The sequence below is a fragment of the Falco rusticolus genome, chromosome 1 (assembly GCF_015220075.1).
Source record: "Falco rusticolus isolate bFalRus1 chromosome 1, bFalRus1.pri, whole genome shotgun sequence".
In the NCBI taxonomy this organism is placed as follows: Eukaryota; Metazoa; Chordata; class Aves; order Falconiformes; family Falconidae; genus Falco; species Falco rusticolus.
Window position 1 is genome coordinate 106,524,155 of NC_051187.1, and position 21,753 is coordinate 106,545,907.

Here is a 21,753-nt window from a genome sequence, read left to right on the forward strand (position 1 = left end):
TGGAGCTAAAGATTAAAGCGTGACTCTGAATAAAGTTGGCACAATCTGTTCATAGATTTGTTTAAACTACCATTCATCTAGCTACAGACCAGATTGTGGATCTTTCACATCGTAGAGGTTTTAGTAGAACTATATATCTTCATGAAGAAAACATTCCCCGGTATAAACAAAACATTAGTTTGGTTCCATAATGGTAACTCAAACTGTAATCAAAGTTGAGAAGAATGGATGTGGTTGTACATGCAGAAAGAAGACTGGAATCAAAGTCTAATCAAGCCTAGAAAAACCAGTCCTTGGAATTTTGAACGTCCAAAATCCTATGCTCCCTTTAATTTTTGGATTGGGATACTGACTGCATTTGAAAAAAATGACCAAGTGATCCATCTCCCTCTTAAAATTCAGGAGAATGATGGGAAATTTAAAAAAAAAAAAAAAAGTTCGGAAAACTCAGAAAATAATTACACTGCATTTACCTGGAAATAGAAAGTAGCAATATTTTAATCCTTTGGAGATCTCCCTTTTATCTGTTTTCCACTGTCAATATCTGTATTTTTCTTCTATCATTAAACTTGTCCCTTTCCTCTCTGCCTGTTTGAGGTTTTTTTTCTTCGGTTTGTTTGCTATTTTTTTGTTTCACTTACATGTACAGACTGACAGTATATTTTAGGGGAAATCTATTTTCTATACTATCATATTAACATGAAATATCCTTCCCCTTCCCTTTCCCCTTCCCCTTCCCCCTTCCTTTTCCTTCTTCCTTCTTTCCCATCCATCAAAATTTTATCTGAAGGTACATACACTATTTTAGGTAGAAGTTCAAGATACCAGTATCTGCTTGGAATAAAGATATACTTCCAAAGACAAGCAGTGCTGCTAAAGAGATACATAGAAATCCAATCAGCCTTATATTGCCTTACATGCTTTTGCTTACAGTCTCCTCTCATAAAATACATCTGTAAATTATAAGCACACCAGTTCCCATCAGGCTCAGGTGAGTAACTTTGGGAATTCAGCACCAGCTGCTTACTATCCTGTGAAACACGGGGATTACTGAAATCTAACTTCTAGCATATATATGCCCATATGACATACCACTTTCCAAGTAATAAATAATAACCATTATTTATAACCATACATAAATAATAGCCATAATAATAATTAATAACCATAATAACTATCTTCTAATTATCAGCAGAAGAAACAAGAGGTAAGGCTGGGATCATGCAAAGGAAATCAGCTCTCCAGAAAGACAGAAATCAAGTTAATAGGAGCCAGAGGAGAGCTGTGGACTGAAACATAATATTCCAGTTTCCTGAATCATCTTGTCTAGAACCAAATTCACCGGAAAGACAGAAATGCATAATTTTCATCTTTAGAATAATTTTGCTATCTATTTCACTTTCAGCACAACCCAAAATTTCCTTTAGGTCAACTTAATCATATGCATGCTTACAGCAATAAGCAAAAAATCAGCTTCTGTGATAACAATATAAAATACAGCTATTGGCTTATCTTCACTTTACTTTGTCCAAAAGAAAAGAAAGTGCCTCTACACTGAAAATATGGGGGTTTATCACTTTTGAATTTTTTGCTGCTATATGAAAGTATTTCATATGGCCTATAGCAATGACAGAAGGATTTTCTAAAGCACCAATAAGACTTAAAAGCAGAAGTCTTAGTGACACCAGTCCTTTTAACTCATAAGATCTTTTGAAAATCCCATTCAAAGTCCAACTCTGAATTCAATTTCATATATACATATCATTCTGCATGCATAGTGCTTGGATCCAACTTGGCTTCCAGACTCTTTTTACTAATCAGGTAAGTCAGTAATTCTTATTGATATTTCAGACTAGCCTACTTTAACAGTTTTATCTAAAATGTAATCTCTTGTGAAGCAGGTATTCAGAGGAAAGTTGAGCTGTTCATTGTCATAGGTCCAAATTATAAGCTAATGATGATGTCAAACATAGCTGAAATGTCGAGGAAAGAACAGTTTGCATAGAGAGGAGCCATCTGAAATTTCATTTTGAAAGGCATTAAGCTTTTTAAAATTATCTTCTGAAACAGCTATTAGAATTATTTTAATATAATATGACAAGGCTACCAAGACATGGTTGTTATTTTTACTATGTAAGCATATTTAACAGTGAATTCTAGGCCACCCCTAATAACAATACTTCCACTTTGCTCACATTTAAAGAGGAACATAAGGGGTTTCTGTTGGTTTTAGCACATTTAAATATAGTACATACTGGAGGTATTATACTGCACCAGTTTGGATCTCACATTCTAGGCAGTCTTTTCATGAAAACAACTACCTCAATCAAGGATTTATACACTTTCAATTCCTGATTCAGTTATAAACCTCTTGTTGTAAAACCTGACTTGGAAGTTTTGTTTTGTTTTAGAGATGAGTAGCATTTAGACAAAAAGTTAAAATTTCTGCTGCAAAAATCAACGACAAAATGTAGTGGTTCTTCAACAAAGAACTGCTTAACTTCCCCTCCCCTTCTGCAGGGGAACCACTCTTACTGTGCTCCTGCTCAGCAAAAGGTAACATATGAAACAAACAGCAAGGTATTTCAATTAATTTTTTCTGTAGGAACATTTACAGAGTAAACATTACCATCTCTTACAAGTAAGCCTCCTTTTGCTTTCTGCTGTTATGGAAGAAATAATTCTGCTGGTATCCTAACATATGTGACAATATCCAGTGACAATAACCCTGCATTCCGAAAGCACCTGGATAATAGTGTGGGACTTCATAATAGACTCACATCGAGACTTGCAGCAGCAAATGTCCAATTCTCTTCTAGACACACCGACAATTCACTTTGAGATCAAGCCAATGCCTTTTCAAGATCAGCCACCAAAAGGAGGTTTCTGTTATTTTTTGTCTGAAGTCTTCTTTTACTGACCCTACTTTGATACCCCTAGTTTGATTTTCTTGTCTTTTGTATATCTAATTTCATTTATATGAGACATTCAAAAGTCAAGACACAGAATCAGCCCTAAAACTGCAGTGACCCATTTTGCTGTCACCACAGTAATCATGTGGCAATGAGTCAATTTTCTTTTTGGCAGTGTGCTGTTATTATTCACAGTAAAACAAATGTTCAGAATTCACAAGTATTTTATTTGAAGTAAAGAAATACTAAGAGGTGGGGTTATCAGCAGGCTCCAAAAATAAGGAAGTGAGGGGCTGGTGCACGATTCAGATAGGAAAATCAGTAGCAGAGCAGCAACTTTGAGAGAAAAAACTACTGGGATTAGAGGGAGCCAAGCAGTGGGGAGAAAAAGCCAGAAAAAAAAAGCGGAAAACTGCACGGAGTGAAATACCTATCGGAAGATCATGAAAGGCTAAAGGTACAAGAGAAGAGAACAATTAGCAAGAATGGTTTACTTATTCTGCACAGAGATGACTGACTATCTCCAGACTTTTGTTGAAATTTTCTAGATTATTCTTGGATTATTCTTGGAGTGCTCACTTCAGTGAGCATGATTTTTTTCCTCTACTATTTACAAAAATGAAAGAACAAAACTGCTAATACTCAGCAATGAGAAAAAAGTGAGCTTTAAGAAAAATCAGGCCATGTCAATAGAGTATTGCTCTAAGATACAACAGTAGATAGCTCCTATACACGAGAGTTTTCAAAAGCGCTAAGGTGAACCCTCCTAAAAGATGTTAAGCAATTATAAAGAGAACTTGACAGCAAGTTATATGATCTGGGAGGAGCACTGTTTATCAAGTATCCAGGATGACACCTCAAGGAAGGACCAGCCTCACCATCATGCTCTGCTACTCCAGCATCTCTGCAGGGAATCTTCTGTATGTGATGAGGTAGGGAAATTCCAGTGAAATGACAGCACTCTTCACAACTAACAGTTTGCAAAATCTTTCTCCTCTCTTTTCCAGGACCCTTTTCTAGATTTTGTAGCTTTAAGAATAAAAAAAATGATTGACTCTAAAAAGATCCACTCTGCCAGTCTTGCCTTTTTAACAAAACATACAACTTTCTTTGACTGAAGTCAAACACCCAGGATTCCACTGATCACTTTGGCGGTTCAGCATGGCAAGTGCAAATCTTAATTACATAGCTCAGTATAATATTATTTTATAATTACTCTACTCAGCTTGAAATAGAAATTTTATTCAAAGAAGAAACTTAACAAGATCTTAAAAAAAACGTGGATTCAGAAGCTCACTGCTCATAGATTTCTTGGGATAATATGTGAGCCTGGTAATTTCATAGCACACTTGGTGCCACTGTCACAGCTCCATAGTACCCATGACAATGACTGTTCTTACTTTATAGTAAACATTACCTTTGCATGTGATTACATAAGGGAGGAGCTGGAATCACTTGAGAGCTAGTTAGACAAGTGCTTTTCAACCAGGTGCTTACTACAGGAAGCACTTTAGGTTTTTTTAATCAAATTATTTAAAAAGCAGGGGAAACCCCGAAGCTCAATGAAATACTGTGTTGAAAGGATCTCTACAGAGGCAGACTTGAACTCTTCCTTTACAAGCAAAGACTAACCATGTGACCGTATTTCCATGGTTTTAACATTTGCTTCCTTGAGTAAGGCAGGCAAAACCTTTTTCTTTATATAGCTTGCTAACCAAGTCTCCTGTTGTCCTCTGTAGGCTTCAAAGGAAAAAATCTATTCCTGTTTGTAATGATTTTGAGAAATATTTTTTAATGTCAGTGTGTGTGAAACCTGCACAAACTTAGGTGGTAGTGTGTTACAATAATTGCTCATTCCTTTAGCCTGAGGAAACTCAACCATGAGAAAAATAACTTACTGAACAGTACTTACAGATTAACTATCTGGATGAAGGCTTCCTGTGGGCGGTAACCAATCTAACAATAGTAAGTGTTTTCAAATGAGAATCCTTGCTTCTTTTGTACGTCTTTAGACAGACATCTTAAAACAGAGAGTTCCCTCATAATTCCAGGCAACTGAAACATAAACTGCTATGAAAGTAACCAGGTCATTTTGAAACAGGTGTAAAGACTACACTGTTGAAGAGGTGGAGTGTTTCTGTCGATGTTTCCATCTATAGCCGAGACAGTAGACTTTAACTGATTTAAGAAATGCACAACAAACAGAAGGAGGAATGTTACAGAAATAAAATACACTCCCAATCACTGTAACACATGCTGGATTGCAAAAGGTGACATGCAGCCCAACGCTTACTGATTTCAGTATTAGCTTTAACTGATTGCAAAGCAAAGAATTCAGTACATTTATATTAGAAGCAGAAGTCTCCGTACAGTAACAACCTATGGAAAAATATTTACAATTCTTTAAAGAAAGTTTTTGCAAAAAGAAATCTCTTTTTTTTCCAAAAAAAAAAAAATTCATAAACTGCTAGTGATTTTTTCTTTGATCTTTGAGAATGCTACTTCTTATGGTCTGACTCTGCAGGTTGTTGTCGGTACCCAGCTTTACACTGTGAACAAAAGCAAAGCACGGGCATCTGGGTACACTTAAGTTTTTTTCCTAGAGTCTTAGTAATTTTCCTAATTCAGGCCTGTAATTTAAAAGTGGAACCTAAGCAGGTCACAATAAAACCTCAAAATCTGCCTGCAGTTTAATTTTCTTTGATTAGATAAACAGTTTTAGATATGTACAGATATTTCTGCCAGTGCTAGCCACACTACCCAAACATCTTTTATGAATCAAACTGTGCTGTAAGTTTCTTCAGAAAAGTCTTCCACATACTTCCTTTCTGCTTCTTTGGCTGACATCAGAAAGTGCAGAGCTGTGACAAATGAGAAAAAAATCTCACGATGGCATCCATTAAAAATTCAAAAGATTAAAGAAAATGAGAGGCAGCGACATAACTTCTCGTGCATGCTAATGTAAATCTGTATCTGCGCTATACTCTGTTGCATGGCTGTGAGTATTTCAGATGTACAAAATTATAAACTTTTCTCATCCGAAGATTATTTTCAGAAAAGTGTTTTGGCGGAGAAACTTGACAGACTTGTTACTGCTACAGGAACAGTACTGAAGCAAGCACATGACACCATGTGTATATAATTATGGAAAAACAACCTTAAACACTACTGTTTGGATTGTAAAATGAGGCACTCGGAATTAATGTTGCCCGTACCAGCTTAATACAACCCTCCTGGGCATCTGTGTGGACAAAACATCTGTAGTCACGTCATCATCTGCTATTTTTTTCTATAGGACTCTAGACTCAATTCAGGGCACAGAATGATACTGCTCATCTGACAAATAGCTCTGTACTGTTTTGTTTTGACATTGTTGCGTGCTTAGCACCACTCCTTATTTGACGCTTCAAAGTGTGCTCTTCGTGCAGAATTATTTCCTCATCTTTTTTTTTTTATTAGTATCCAAGTCATTCAGAAGCTATAGTTCATTTTTATACTAGTGCCTTCTACAAATGAGTAAATAATGCATGAAGCATGCAGCACTGGTACTAGGGTACTCAGTAGCCTTGGGTGTCCAGTTCAAGACACTTAGCATCTTCAGAGTCCAGTAACATATGAACTGATTACTGTATCAAAGTATGTGATCCCTAACATCAGTCTGTGAGTGTTAATAGATCGCAGGTCTCCAGGTGGAAGCCCAGAAAAGGAATCCTCAGTGACCAGCTATGTAATCCTACCAGTGAAAACATCTTTTGCACAATATGCTCCTTTGCTATATAATCCTACTGTTTCCTAAATGAAGCCCTGACATGGATGAGGCAGAAGTACTGAAATGTTAGAAAAATGCATATGCACTGGGCAGTGATGCTTGCATTTCATAGCTTTTGAACACTTGACCTTCCAACTTCGCTAGCATTGCTTCAAGGTAGCTTTATCTCTGAAAGACCCAAGAGTTTTCTAAGAACAACAAACCAAACCCCAGAATACTATCATGTAGCATACTGTAATCAGCAGGCTCCTTCAGCATGGCTTTAACCACCACAGACCATTGCCACCTTGCTGCTGCAGTAACTGGCAGAAAACACATGCTGACATCCTGCCCATCGATGGGAGGATGACACAGGTTTCCAAAGGGGCTTCACAGTCTTCTGACAGCAGAGATGACTATGGAAGTACAAACTTCATTCCTCTAGGGAAGAAATTTCCCTGGAACTCTGGAGGAAAATATACAGTAGTGGGTATAGGTTCTTCTCCCCGAATGTACCTTCTTTGCCCCCTTTCTTCATCTTTTTCTTTTCCTGGTCTCCTCATCGTAGCCTCACTGTGAGCTACACAGGCCAGTTTTCCCTTCCTTAGGCTTCTCATCCAAGCTCAGGAGCTTTGGCCATCAGGTCCTAGCCTCATCAGCCTCACTCCAACCCAGTGCTGAATACAGATCTTCCTTCTGTATCAAGTATTGCCAGCTCCTGGTATTGCTTTGTCCACTCTGTTCTCTGTACTTCCCTTGTCTGTTTCTTCTACCCTGTTGAAAGCCTGCTTCTTGCCCCTGCTGTATTCAGATCAGACATTCTCCCCTTTGAAGCTGCTTGGGTCCAGGCAGGAGGTCTTGGGCGCTGTCAAGGGGCAGTGGTGCTCTGCAGTGCATCTCAGTCCTGATCGGTGAGTGTGCAGTCTCAGGTTCGGACCCGATGGTGGGAAGAGACATTGGTATGCACCGTACACCTGCATGCACTACTTTTTGGTGAATGAAAACCCAGTTGTGCAGCCAGTGCAGAAGCTGTGGAACACCCCAGTGACTTCTCCAGCCCACGTGGGTACACATAGGCTGCAGTTTAGACAGGCAGAGAAAGCACAAGGACAATCTCCTTGTTCTCCTGTGTGGTGTCCAAAGACATCACAGCGTACAGCAGCTTAGACCTGTAACAATGAATAAACCCCTCCTGCCTAACAACATTGTTGCTGCTAACGGTGTTCTAAGGAACTAGCTGTAAAAAGCAAGGTGCTCCTGTTGAGCCTGTACAAGGCTCTCAGCTTGAATACACATAGGAAAGTTTGCATGGAAATATGACACACCTCAGATACAAAGATTAGTCTCAAACCATTTCTAAAGCATGTAGTGGTACCACTTTCCAAGGAAAAGGATTTTTTGTCATTGACATGTATTTTCCCTACTGTCACTCTTTGAAATGGTTGAACGGTATAGGTTCATTTGGTTGAAACGCATATGAAATGGTTGGAGCATTTGGGATGAAGTAAATAAGAAAAAACCAAATAACTAAGACTGAAAATTTCAGTTTGAAAGCTTTGATAAGAAAATTATAAGGAACTAGGTAATTTATCTTTTAGTCTGGGTGCGTTCAGCAAAAATAGTGCCACCACCTTCAAGTATTACAAGATAAACAGTACTTATTTTCTTTGTTTTTAGAAAAAATATCATTAGCCTGTACTTTAATATCAACTTAAAATTCTTTCTTTGTCCATACAACGGTCAGAAGCATTTGGACACATAGCAAGCTCAGAAACGTGTACCAACTTTGCACTTGTTTTTCAAGTATTCACTCACAAGGCTTCATCGTCTTAAGACCTTCCTCTAAGCTGTGTAATACAGAAGTCCAGAAGGTGGCAGCAAATATTCTTCCTTACAAGAGATAATCGGTCTATTCTAAGGAAAGCCAAGATACCTATGGCCACAAAAGTTTCAGCTATTTGCTTGTTATAGGCATAACTGTACTGTATTTTGATAATCGTATATGGATAAAGAGTAAATGATAAAGGAAAGCACTGATTTTCTTTCATTTACACTGGTGCAAACAGAGCTAACTGAATAACTAATTTAAAACAAGTTAGCAGCACTCTTACATTTCTTTTCCGTGTAGGCATTTTGTAGCAGTGAAGGCCTAAATCTAGTATCTTACTTTTCTCTTCTACCATTACTTGACAGCTAAAAAGGAATTTATTGTCAAAAGCAGAATTTGTCACAAAGCTTATGTAAGATGGTTGACATTAACTGTTTCATTAGTTTGTATACTAATGATGAAAATAAGATTATTCTCACCTGAAATAATACCACAGTTACAAACAATCTACAGTTAGAATAAATTAAGTTCCAGTTCTAAAATTCTCTATAAATTTCTGAAAGCAAGCCCTGACAAGAGAACTTTGACACAGTTAGAATCAGACACAAACTGTTGGATTCTAATCTATTACTAGTCTCAGTACAGCCACTGACAAGGCTTTCATCGTTAAGACAGGTAACATTCCCTGCCTCTCCAGCCATTAGTATGCCCATTAACCACAATGCTGCATTCCAATTTTAGCCTGCTATAAATTATTTCTGGAGTTTCAAATAAATACGATTTTTCCATTTTATTTCAAATTTTTTTATATTCATGTTGCAAAATAGTTGCAGCATTTACTCCAGAGCTGGCAGCATTTCAGAGAGAAATTACTTTTTCATTATATAAAGTTTAAATTGTAAATGGTTTAGGATGAAAAAAGCTATAATAACATTAACAATATGTCTCCCTTCTATACACAGTCCAGTTTAAAAATCTGAAGTCCTTGTTTTAATGTTTAAAAAAATTTAAAGAAGGAAAGCATTAAAAGGCATAAAAATCAAGTATTACTTATTTTGTCCTACCATTTTCTCAGTGGTTTGGTCTCTAACTGCAGTAGCCGTTACAAGCCCATAGAAAGTAAAATAAGAAATGCATCACTCTGGGCTTTTTATAGACAGTCATTTTTTGAGATAGCACAATGGTTTCCCCTACTTCCTCCTTCTTTGTCCCCTTTTTGTGTAAATATTAGCCAGGTGCTAATGTTAGCTCACATTTAAACACGCTTTGATATGCAATTAAGGACCAGGACTATAATGAAAAGATAAAAATAAAACTGCCTTAATGACTTTAGACACCTAGGTCAATTTTTTTCAAGTGACTTAATCAGATGGGAGTCTATGTTGCAGATTTCACTGGACTATTGAGAGAAAACAGAACTACTTACTTTTTTCTAATATGCGATACATGTCTCCTTAACCAGTCAAAAGGCAGTTTCAGCACATAAACATATAAACAGTTTTCAATTATTAAGGAGATATGCCCTGAGACAGAAAAAGTACAGTGAAATCATTTCACTAAGTACTATTCTGCATTCCCACTTGGTCTGTAAAGTGAAAAATATCTTTCGGACTCTTGCCTTTAAAATTTGCACTATTTTATGAAAGTAAGTATTGTTCTTTTTTTCTTCCGGCTTACCATAATTATCAAGAAATTTGCAATAGCAGTAAATAACCAATTTTTCTGGACTGTTAATTCAGATACTATTGATTCCCCCTCTACTTACATTAAATAGATCTATAGGTGCATAAACCTTTTATAAGTATTGTGTTTACGTTCGTTTATTTATACACTGAAATAGTTTCTTTTGGAAGTAGTGTTAAATTCATTTTTAGTTTATATTAATATACAGCTTATAAATACCAGAGATGCTTGTGGTACAATAAATGTTTGCTTCATTGACCTGTTTATAAATAGCCTGCATTTTTAAAATCAATGTTAACCCAAACCTAATCTGTTTGCACAGACACCCAAGCTAGTCAGCAGCTCTTAGGATTCTGTGATTGCAGTGGACAGCTCTAACTGCCTTTCCTCTTCTCACCATCTGAGAATCACCTTCCCTTCAATAACTATTGTAGAAAAGATCTTTCCTTCTGAAAATGTTCACATGAGGCAATGGAAAACAAATTAACTACTGTATTGGGGTCTGGTTTGTTTTGCAGCATAATACTTCGAGTGCTGGTACAGTATTAATGTTTTATAACAAGGTTACAGTAATAACATATGTGATAATGTAATAATTCTGGTAGCATACAACTAGTTCTCTCCTCCCTCAATTTCTGTGAAGAAGAAGAAAAGAACATTCTTTTTAGTACCCGCTTGTCAAAAGATGTGTCTCCAAGAATTAAACATGAAGGGAAAAAAATAGTGTCACTACATCTGGCTACTGCTGTCCAGTATGAATGATGAGTTCTAGTGATTAAATGTTGCCTTAATTCCAAAGTTTGTGTTTGTTAGTTTGAAGGGGCTGAACACCAAAGTAGTGACAGAAACCAGTATATGAATATCAAATACAGACCTGCTTTGAACTTACAAATGTTCAGGCCTAGACTTTCAGTCTAGGAACACAACTATCAATAATAAAAATTAACTGCAATGAAAACAAGGCAATATTGATCTTCTCTTTAGTTTCTGCATTTGAGATACACTTGTATTTTAGAAAAATCATGCTTTTCTACAAATGCTTAAAACCTGTTTAACCACAGTGTGAAAAAATGTGCAGTATTATATAGTCTGAAGGCAAAGAGTCAATTTCAGAATAAAGCTGGGGTAGATAGAAATATACTACTTTTTAACTCAATAAATTATTGCAAAATTATGTCACTATGCAATGTACAGAAATCTGCAGTGAAGGGTGCTGTTGGATTGCTTTTAGTACAACAGCTATTACCATAACAATCTTGGCAGTCAGTAGGCTTAGAGACTAAATCCCTCCTCCTAAATGTAAACACTGTGGCACGACAGCATACTGCACATAACTGATGCATTTACTATATTTCTTCTGTGGGTGATGAAAGAAATTCAGTAGTTTTCTGTGAAACATACGTGAAAATTTGAGAAATATTCTCCTGAATCCAAAGGGCTAAAACTGCTTCAAGTTGCAGCCACCTTGCAAAACTTAGCAGAATCCTTTCAGGACAAACCAGGTATTTAGTTTTCCTATGTTTATTAAAAATAAATTGAATATAAACTTTTCTTTCCTTCTTGCTGAGCTTATGGGAATGTACATGACGATGACAACTGCTATTTATTTTCAGAAGAATATAATTGAAAATAACTAAGACTCACTTTGGCCAAATATATTTCCATGTTCTTCAATCTTCTAAGTCTTCCAACCCTCTTCTGCCCACCTTTAGCATAGCAAAGACTTTTTCTCTTTAGGAAATGCACAGAATTCAGCCAGCTTCTTCTGTGAATAGCTTCTTCCTTCCAAAAATACTGGTCCACATTTCCTCTCCATCAAAAGCCACACAGCCAGACACAACATTACAACTGGAAGTTAGTAAATATGTGCGGTGCTCTCTTAACTATTTCCTCAAATTCCTTCAGAGCCTTACAGAATGGACCATATACTTCAGCCTTTTTCCAGGTAAATCATCTGGAATGCTATTTGCCCTTGAAGATTTTGTCCTTTTGCAACCCAAAAAGATAACTGTTAGTTAAAAACACACACAGTGGGAAAGGAGAAGAATTTGACTGGTCTGAGAATACCAAAACAGGACCACGCTAAAGAACTAAAGAACTGCCTACAGATGAGAATCATTGAGCTGACAGTCCATAGATTGACAGTTTGATCTTGCAGCAGGAAGCCTGTTGTGATTTGCATGTGAGTTGAATAATCATTCAGTAGGAAGTAATCATCAATTATCTTCAGTGATTCAGATCTTACTGGATATGTTCAGTGTACTCAATGCATCTAGTCTCCAAACAAGATATTTAGCACCTAAGTGGTCCACTGGGGCATTCTTTGGATATCCTGGTCTGTCTTTCTGTCAGAACAAAGTCTCTCAGATGATCATTACTAAGCTGAAGTCTAGGAATGTCCATAAATATGCAAGATCCAAGAGACCAATGAAAAAATTTGCATAAACCACTCTGGCAAATCAAAAGCCAGTGCTTTCAAGTAGTACTTTGGCAAAATAGACAAGAATTTAAATTAACTATTCTTATTTTGGGGTTCTGAGGTAGAAAAGGAGAATAATTTATAAATTTTTAAGGAAGTAATTTTTTCCAGATAAATTGGCACAATCTCTCACTGGCCAGGTAAATTGTTACAGTTGCTGCAGGTTACTTGGAAGTCTGTAAATCAAATTCCATTGGAAAAATCTATGAATCATAGATGGTTTAATGTAATAGAGTAATCATGGGGTAATCCTATTCAGGCACAAGGAAAGCCGTCTTTACATAATGAAACATTCTTTGCCTCAAGAGACAGTACAAACTATTATGATTCTTACCTAATCATTTTATCCCTGAGAGCTTGACTAAAGTTAAAAACAAACCAAAAAATAAACATAAGGAATTTTAGTATAACCAAGCTCATTCCCAAGGCACTAGCGATGTTGCCGTTTGCTACCTGCCAATCTTCCTGCAAGGCGTAACACTCTAGCCAAATCCAGACCCATGCCGCACAAAAGCTATTCAACCGAGCAGAATCTCATATCTAAATGGAGAAAGATGTATTTGTCTATGGGACTGAAATCTTCCATCTTCAAAGTTTTTTTTATTTATTAACTTTTTTTTATAAGGACCAATTCAAAAGATATAATAATAATCTCCAGATTACCAGTTTTTGAGATTCTGCTTTTTCTGCAACAGCCCTTACATGCTGAATCTATGATTTGCATGACATTACAGGTGCTGTGGATAGATGTGATGTGAAATACAAACACTTGTTCAGTGAGTTCTTCCAAATTAAGGACATAGGAGATTCTCAAGCCAGTAAAAACACTCATCCCCGAGTTTGGTTGCCAAAACTCTGTGCTAGTTCCTGTATACTGTATTGTTTGATTCATGCACAGGTTTTATCTATGAGGTCATGTTAGCTCTCTTGCCAGTCCCCTTTCTTTGCCTTGTATGATAACAAAGCTATCCATAGAATAGTTTCCATCATAGAATAGTATCTTACTTACCATTAATGTCCTTGATTTTCTGCTGAATCTGATCTACCACCTGTACTAAAAAAAATGTAGAACTCGTCATAATATGAAGATTTAGTCTACACTATTTCTGCTTGTACAAGTTAAACTTCTACCTTTGTAACACAGTAGAACTGACCGTTCTGTTAGACAAATAGTGAAATACACTTGATAACTCATCATTCTTTGATTAAACGCTGTCAAAGGAAATTAGCTCCTTCTTTATCACTAATGGTTAAACCAAAAAGATACTTCTGCAACTTGATGAACTCTTCATCCAACTGTCTTGAAAAGTCAGATATTTTATGCAACACTTCTTTTATCAGTATCATTTCCCTCAGCATCTCTGGAATCCTACAAAGTGCTCATGGGGCTTGGAACTGGAACCTCCGTTAAATAAAGGGGAAATTTTGTCTACTCAGCACAGACAATGTTCTAGCAACCTCACAAGAGCAGTTAACACAGATAGACTAACTAGGTGGACCTGTTTGATCAGCTTTTACATCCTTCTGTACAGCCTTATCTCCTTAGTTCCCTGTTTTGTGTTATGAGATTAATTTCTAATAGAAACTGTATCTCATTTTGCATACTTATGATTTTGCACTTTAAAAAATTTTTTCTTACCAATACTTTAAACAAAATGCACTAACCAGGCCTGCTGAATAAGCACTTTTCTGAGGATTCAGTGAAGAAAGAAACTGCAATACATTAGAGGAAGGAGAAATATTATAACTGGCCAGTCTGGGTCTACCACTCATTGGCCCCAAGCACGATCCCTTCCATCAGGTGAATATACAAAGAAACTTTATATTTAAATATATTTACATATTTAATCCATTCTTGACAGTATATAACTTCATCTATGGGGAAAAAAGGTTCTATATTTTGTTTTACTCACCTTCCAAATGGATAATTCTTGCATTTCATATGCTACCATCTTAGTGGGTAGCATATTAGTTGGTAGATCACTACTCAGTTGAGATCTGTCTTTTTAAATTTAAGTGAGGATTCTTAAAAATTAACTAAGTCACTCAAAATGAAGTTGGTTTTTTTCTAGATAGAAGTAGAACCTCATGAAAGTTTGCCCTAAGTATGTGTGGGTAGGATTAATAATGTTGTGAAGTTTCCTCTCTGGAATTGCAAACTGGGAATAGCTGGCTATAGCTAAGAGGTGAAAGGATAGTCTGTTATACAGCATTAGTTCTGAAACTTGTCAAAACTCTCATTACATCACCTCTGTGTGTCACTCTACACTTTTTTTAAGAGATTCAGACTGAGCACCACTGAACTGACTGAAAATAATGAAACTAGTATTCTCTTTCTCAGTTTCTGTCTCTCATATAGAAGGCTGATATTAAAACATAACTGAAAAGCCTGTGTGACGCAGAGGTCTTTCAAGTTTCTTAGATGCATCAAGATCCTGTGACAGAAAAGCCTGTAAAACATGATATTTCAATGTGAATCTTTGTTAGATAAGCTATACCTTGTATGATTAGATACCTGTTGGCTGGCATCTAGATCATGTTCCCTGTATTTTAAGTTTTGGAAGCTAATTAGGAAAAGTAACACAGGGCAATGGTGTACGAACAAAATTCTAGCAATGCCTCTGATAAAAGGAAATCTGGCATTTCACATCAGATTTCAGAATTAATGGCATTTAAACCTCAGGATATGAATCAATGGGTGTAAATCAATGCGTTTAGGAACCACATGTGTAAAGACTGTTTGGTAAAAACAATGAACACAAAGAACATGTCTGGCTTGGGGAAAAGGCTGTACCTGTTTTGTACACCACCAAATGACTGTTGCAGCAGAACCTTCTCATGAACACAGTTTCTGTTTCAAAGTGCTGCATTACTAAGAAGATTAGGATTTGTCAAATATGAATGGATTGCTCGTATAAATGGGTCGGAATGTACTGAAATTTTGAGGGCATTGCCTTTTAAAGAAGCCAGGTTAAGTAGCGTCATGTAAGGGTATTAATATCTTTAGGGGGTTTTGTTCAATTTTGTACCCTGAAAAGTGAAAACTAGGATGTCTAATAATTTTAGAGTAAGAAATTCCTTTCGTAAAAGGGGATTGCCGAAGATCTGTTCTCAAGACAGATGTCCTAGACAGAGCCTGTTATCAAATGAATTAGGCTGTGCCTGCACATTAGAAACAATCTTGTAAACACACACAGAACTGTCACAACATTACGTCCTTTTTCATTATTAAGAATGGTCTTTTCTGAGCAAGGCACACTGGCCAAGTAGTGGGAAAGCTGCGCAGTTGCTAACATAATTGTAGCTTTTCAGTAAAAGCCTGTCTTTGGCCTGTTTACTTCCCTCAAAAATTCAATATGCTCTGCCTTTGTTCCTCTTTCTTTCTCTGCCTCCTTTGTAATACCTCCTCTCTTTTCACTAAATTAAAGTATTTAAAAGTACCCATACACCATACCAAAACGAGATTGCCAGCATGTCATGTGCATTCAGGGTCTGTTGTTCCGGTTTGAAAGTGAAGGGGCTTTCTTTTTTGTTGTTTAACAACTGTAACTCTGGTATTTTGTTTTCCTAGGAAAGAAGCAGTGGACGCTCATTATCACTTCCTGGGAGACCTTCTTCATTCATTTCTCAAGCCATCTCTCCTACTTCTCCTCTTCTGTTTCAGCCTGCCCCTGATTACTTCAGCAAGCCAGACACAGCAGCCGACAGGCCTGGCAAGAGACTGACTCCCTGGGAAGCAGCGGCAAGATCCCCTCTTGGCTTAGTGGATGAAGCTTTTGGGCCCCAAAATATGCAGGAATCCATTGCTGCTAACGTAGTCTCAGCCGCTCGCAGGAAAACACTTCCTGAGCCACCAGATGAATGGAAGCAGAAAGTGTCTTATGAGCCTCCAGCCCCAATTGGTAGCGTAGCCTCATTAGGGGGGAAGAAATCGGGTATTATATCATCCCCAAAAAGCTCCTTGTCTGCCCCAAGTGCAACCACGCAGGCTGGCTCTCAGCTGCAGTATGCTTACTGCAGCCAACGGTCCCGAACAGATCCTGATATAATGTCAATGGATTCCAGGTCTGACTATTGCTTGTCAACAGCTGATTCAAACTACAACCCACAGCCAAGGGGATGGAGGCGTCCAACATGAGCAGCTGAAGGGCCTGGCATATTTTCCCTTCTTCCAGCTTTACAAGCCTTAGATTTGAGTTGGAGAAGGAAAGTTTCTTGCTAGCCTAGCAATCTCTGAACTAAAGAAATGAGGAGGCAAAATCGAATGGACCACAGTTTTCACATGACTGCAGGGCTAGAGGCCTCTAGAATAGACTCAGTTTTACACGTAACCTAAGATTGTTCTATTTGTCAAAAGGCAAAAATACACATTTCTTGGGGTGAGGGGTGGGATGAAAGTGGGGTGACCAACGTGCTCCATACAAAAATTAGAAAGGATGTAGATGGAGACAGTACAAGTGTTTGCAGTTAAATTAATGTGGCAAGGGGGGGGAAGTAAAACAAGGCCATTTTAAAGACAAGAAGCATTTTACAGGACTTTGTAGGTTTTCTGGGTATGTTTGAGATCTGATTTCCAAGGTACTAGATAGAACCATGCTTTGGAAAGTTTCAATGGAAGTGGAATACTTGGAAGCACTGGCTTATTTGCCATATGTTTTCTTTACTGCATTTTAAACATGATCTAAGAAAGTAAATCAATGAATATTTTTACTGTGGCAACAGTTAAAATACATCTGTGGTCATGGTACCTGAATCCCTACAACATGTAGATATATGCAATCCTGTGCAATTACCCATTTCAGATATATTTCAAGACAGTTTTGATGAAGTTTTACATATTGTAATTAATCAAATAATCTGAACACAACAGGAAGAAAGGTGTTATTAATAGGGATCAGTACCATGATACTTGAAGAACAAAAAGGACGAGGAAAGTACTTAGAGTGTATTTAAACTGTTAATTTGTAATAAACTATCAAATAAGTCAGAACTGGCTGAAAGGCCTTTATTTCTCTCCGAAATGCACTACTTGCTGAACATTTACTGCTACAATGTCTGGTAATCTGACGGGCTGTGCAGTTAGTATCTAGATAGCTCAATGTTTAGAAAGCTTTTGATTTGTATTCTCAGTTTGGAAGACAGATAAGTTGTTTATCAAGAACAATACCAGTTCTACATAGAAATTTGTATGTGAAAGAGGGTTTATGACATGTGTTATATGGTATGAGTCTTGTACAAGTAGCAAATATTTGGATGGCTCTTTACAATTAAACAAATTGATGTATCTGAAGGGATGGTAAATCATTTTTGCTGGTGATACATATCTTGCATTTACAGGTTGTTTAAACAATAGAAATATGTGGCTAAAATATATGTATTCCAAGCTTATTGGGTAGTTGAGATGTTGCTAAAGCATGAAATGAATATCCCATATTTTACAGAGTGCTCTGCATCCTCCTTATTTTGTGGAGCATTCTTCAAGGATCTGTCAAGCACAGTCAGCTACAATTACTGCAGAAGAACTGTTAACCATCCTTAGTTTTGGTAAGGTTGTCAACTGTGAGTAAAGTAATTAGTTAGAAAGAACTAATATACGGAGTAAGGAAGAATGTATTACAAAAAATTCCCATCTGCAAAGAATTTTGCATTATAGCAATTATAAAATATAATTGGTTTAAAGAAAAGAGGAAAATTAAACCCAAGTACAGTTGACCTGGAACTTCCCATAAGAACAAATGATTACAAGAAAAATGTACCCTTAATGAGTTTAAGGTGGCAGTAATTGTCTAGTCAGAAAGAATGCTCCCTAAAATCAGCTGATCTTTTTGACCAAGCAGGAAATGAAGACATGGGAGTTGCGAACCTTTAAACTAGGATCATATTGCTATAGCACCTTACAAATTTATTTCACAAAATAAGAGTTTGCAAAGAAAAGATGATTTAGACAAATTACATGAACAAGGCTGCCATGATATGCCTGAAAATGGGCTTTACACCTCAGAGTCATACATGTCCATAATCAGAGTAAATTTTCCTGCCACACATGCAGAAATGCAGAGTCCCATAATGTTCCCTTTCATCATGACTGGGAATATTCCCACTGAAACCAATGGGACTGTGGTAATCTTATTAGCCTTAAGGGCTTGTCTTTGGATCCAGGTCTATCTCCCTGGAAGTACATGTCAAGTTTTCACTTAATTTCAGTGAAATTGTAATTCAAAGTGAAATTCATTGAAATTTATATTAAAAATAATTAAGGCCATTCAATAAATATTGATGTGTATTTCACAGAAGGTCTACATTCTGAAAAGTATGTGTTTACATATTTTGCTGAATGTCCGTATTACCATAACAAAAGGCTTCCCTGAATCAGAGTCAAGTTCAGGTTTCTGTTTTGAACTTTATCCTTTACGCTGTTAAACAGGAAATGAGATTAATGAGTTTGCAGTAAGCCATATTTTTACCCAACACAATTATTTTAATTCTCAGAATCAGATACCTAACTTGTGACTTTCCATTGAAACTAATGCTGTGAATTCTAAGGTCATACATCTACCAGAAGGGGAAATGTGTGCTTATTTTAAGTCACGTGCAATTAAAAATTGCCAAAAGTGTTTTACAATTTTCATATTACAAAAAAAGCTATGATAAAGTGATATTAAAAAGGATCTAATGCTATGATCACATAGAAATACAGCAAACCATATTCTAGGATCAAGCTCTAACCCCTGCCCCCAAATACACAACAAACATGTAAGAATGGCAGAATCAGAGTTTCAGACAGAATCACTGACTTTCTGTCAAAGTCCCAGGAAAAATAAAGTATGGCCTTATGATTTTCTTCTATTCACAAGAAGGAATTCATCATTAAGTACTTCTCTGAACATGAGAATTACTGATGTTGAGTTTCATGTGGCTTGGTATCTTACCATAGATTAACTTGGGTGTTTAATGTGATCTGTAGATTTTTCTTCCTCCTTCTGAGTATTTACTGGCTCTCTTTCCCACATGAATTCTCTCATATCTAACAAGGAATGAGTTCACACTGCAGCATTTCCCTCAATAGCAACACTGGTAAGTGTATCCATCCTCCACCCAGCGTCTATTTTTACAAAGTCTGTGGGCAATGGATTGTTGTTGAGATCTATTCCACTGCCACATAGAAATGAAACAAATAAACATTTCCAAAGTTATTAATGGGAGACCAGACATACACAGAGGCATGCAGACAGATCACATAGCCTTGTTTACAAAGGAAATCAGGCTAAAACCAGATTGAGACAATGTACTGATTTCAGTGGAAGCAGCAGGCTCAGACTACTAAATGAAATATTAATGCATACAGAGCTTTATGAAGAACCACATGGCATTTTTCACTTATTGTTCTTTACCCCATTCCTCCACTAGCAAAGCATCTTCCTAACAAATAGTTGTGACTGTTGTGCGTGAGTTCTGAGTATATGAAGTACTTCTTACATTTGGTTTTCAATGCACAGGTATGCTCAGTAAATGTGAGGAAAAAAATTTCTTGATATTTTAAATAAGTTGGTTTTGTGTTCACCCTCAGGGGTGTCTCTGTTAATATGCAGAGTATCTGAATACACAGTAAAAATGAAAATTTATTTTCTTTAGTTATGTTAGATGATGATGTTCACAAGTCTTGTTCTTGTTTTCATTTTGGTTTGCTTTAACACAACCAAATATCTATTCACATTGCATTTCTGTCTAGTAGCAAAAGACTGTATTATCTTTATAAAAGGCTTTTCACTTCTAAAGACTTTTTCCTCACTGCAAAGGACACTTTATTTGAGAGTGCATGCCAGATGTAAATTGTATCATTTAATAAAGTGATTTGACCAATCAGATGAGAAACACAATTTTGTTTTCCCTAAATTCTTGTCTGTTTGTTTAAATAATCTGAACCTACGTGAAGTCTAATCTCTTTTTTCTGCACCATTTTTAGATTCACTGACTTTGCCTGTCAATGACCTCGTGCTGATATGAGCTTCTAGAAGCTTAAATCAACATCAGGTCAAATGGCAACTTGTCAAATTCAGTAGAATTTCATTTTCATACTGACTAAGCAGAGTAAGGAAATTCAGTGAAGCACAACCTACCCAGGTAAAATAACACAGTCAGAGTAGTTTTTATTGTTTGAACATTTTCATCCCCACCATAAAATTACATGTTGACCTTTACATGCATCTAAACCTCTGTTTAGTTCCTGTAGGTTTGCTCACAAGGGCTGCTTTGCTGTATTGTCTTGCTGTTTCTCTTAATTGAAACTACTATTTGAAGAATAAATAAATATTGAGGATAAACTGTGAACTCAATCTTCACACTATTCATGCTCTTTGGGTGAATAACTCTTAAGGAAATAAGGACAGCATGTACCATCTACCTTTGAAAGGCCAGATCAAATTTTCACTATTTACATGAAATGAATCACAACGCAGGTTTTGCATTTGTAAAGCAAGCAGGATTTTGCCCCAAATACAAGAAAAATGATTGATGCATGTAAAATGTGGGAAACTGATAAAGACTGACAATAGCATTTTAATAGCTTTGCTCTATGAAGGGTTTACAAGACACTCAGTACTATTCCTTTTCATTATTACAGTTTTCATTCTTCTTTGGTAAATTCTTAAATACATCATAACAAAAGCAAGCATAAACCAGATTCACAGTTTAACATAACTCCCTTGACTTCAGTAATTTGCAACAGATTAAAAATCTCACTACAAAGGTGAACAGTCATTAGTTTTGTATAATGTTTTGGGTTTCTTGAAATGCCCTACATTTTCTGGTGTGTTCATCAACACTGAAGAGCGTTTAAAATGACTACAGTGTGGCAGACTGCTCAATTACTAAATGTGAGCCTGGAAGAACAACTATTTGGTGTAATAAGTAATTTTAAGTCCAGAAAGAAAAGCAGATGTTTCCAGGCCAATATCCAATTTTCTTCAAATTGAACACAAAGTGATTTCAAATTGTTCACTGGATATATTATTGGATTTTAGAAAATAAGTTTTGTGTTGCTGCTGTGTCAGAAACGGTGCTCAACGTACTGTAAAATGTCTGGAGTTTGGTCACATCTTTCCAA

The 21,753-nt window shown here is 36.6% G+C and overlaps 1 protein-coding gene across 1 annotated transcript in view; it reads left to right on the forward strand.

Annotated features, from left to right (window-relative positions):
- Positions 1–20,524, forward strand: part of SYNPO2 (synaptopodin 2) — a 95,852-nt gene extending 75,328 nt beyond the window's left edge. Inside the window, exon 5 of the mRNA XM_037394288.1 lies at positions 16,222–20,524. Within this exon, the coding sequence (XP_037250185.1) occupies positions 16,222–16,788 (567 nt within the window). The 3' untranslated portion in view covers positions 16,789–20,524. The remainder of the gene's footprint in view (positions 1–16,221) is intronic.
- The last annotated feature ends 1,229 nt before the right edge of the window (positions 20,525–21,753 follow it).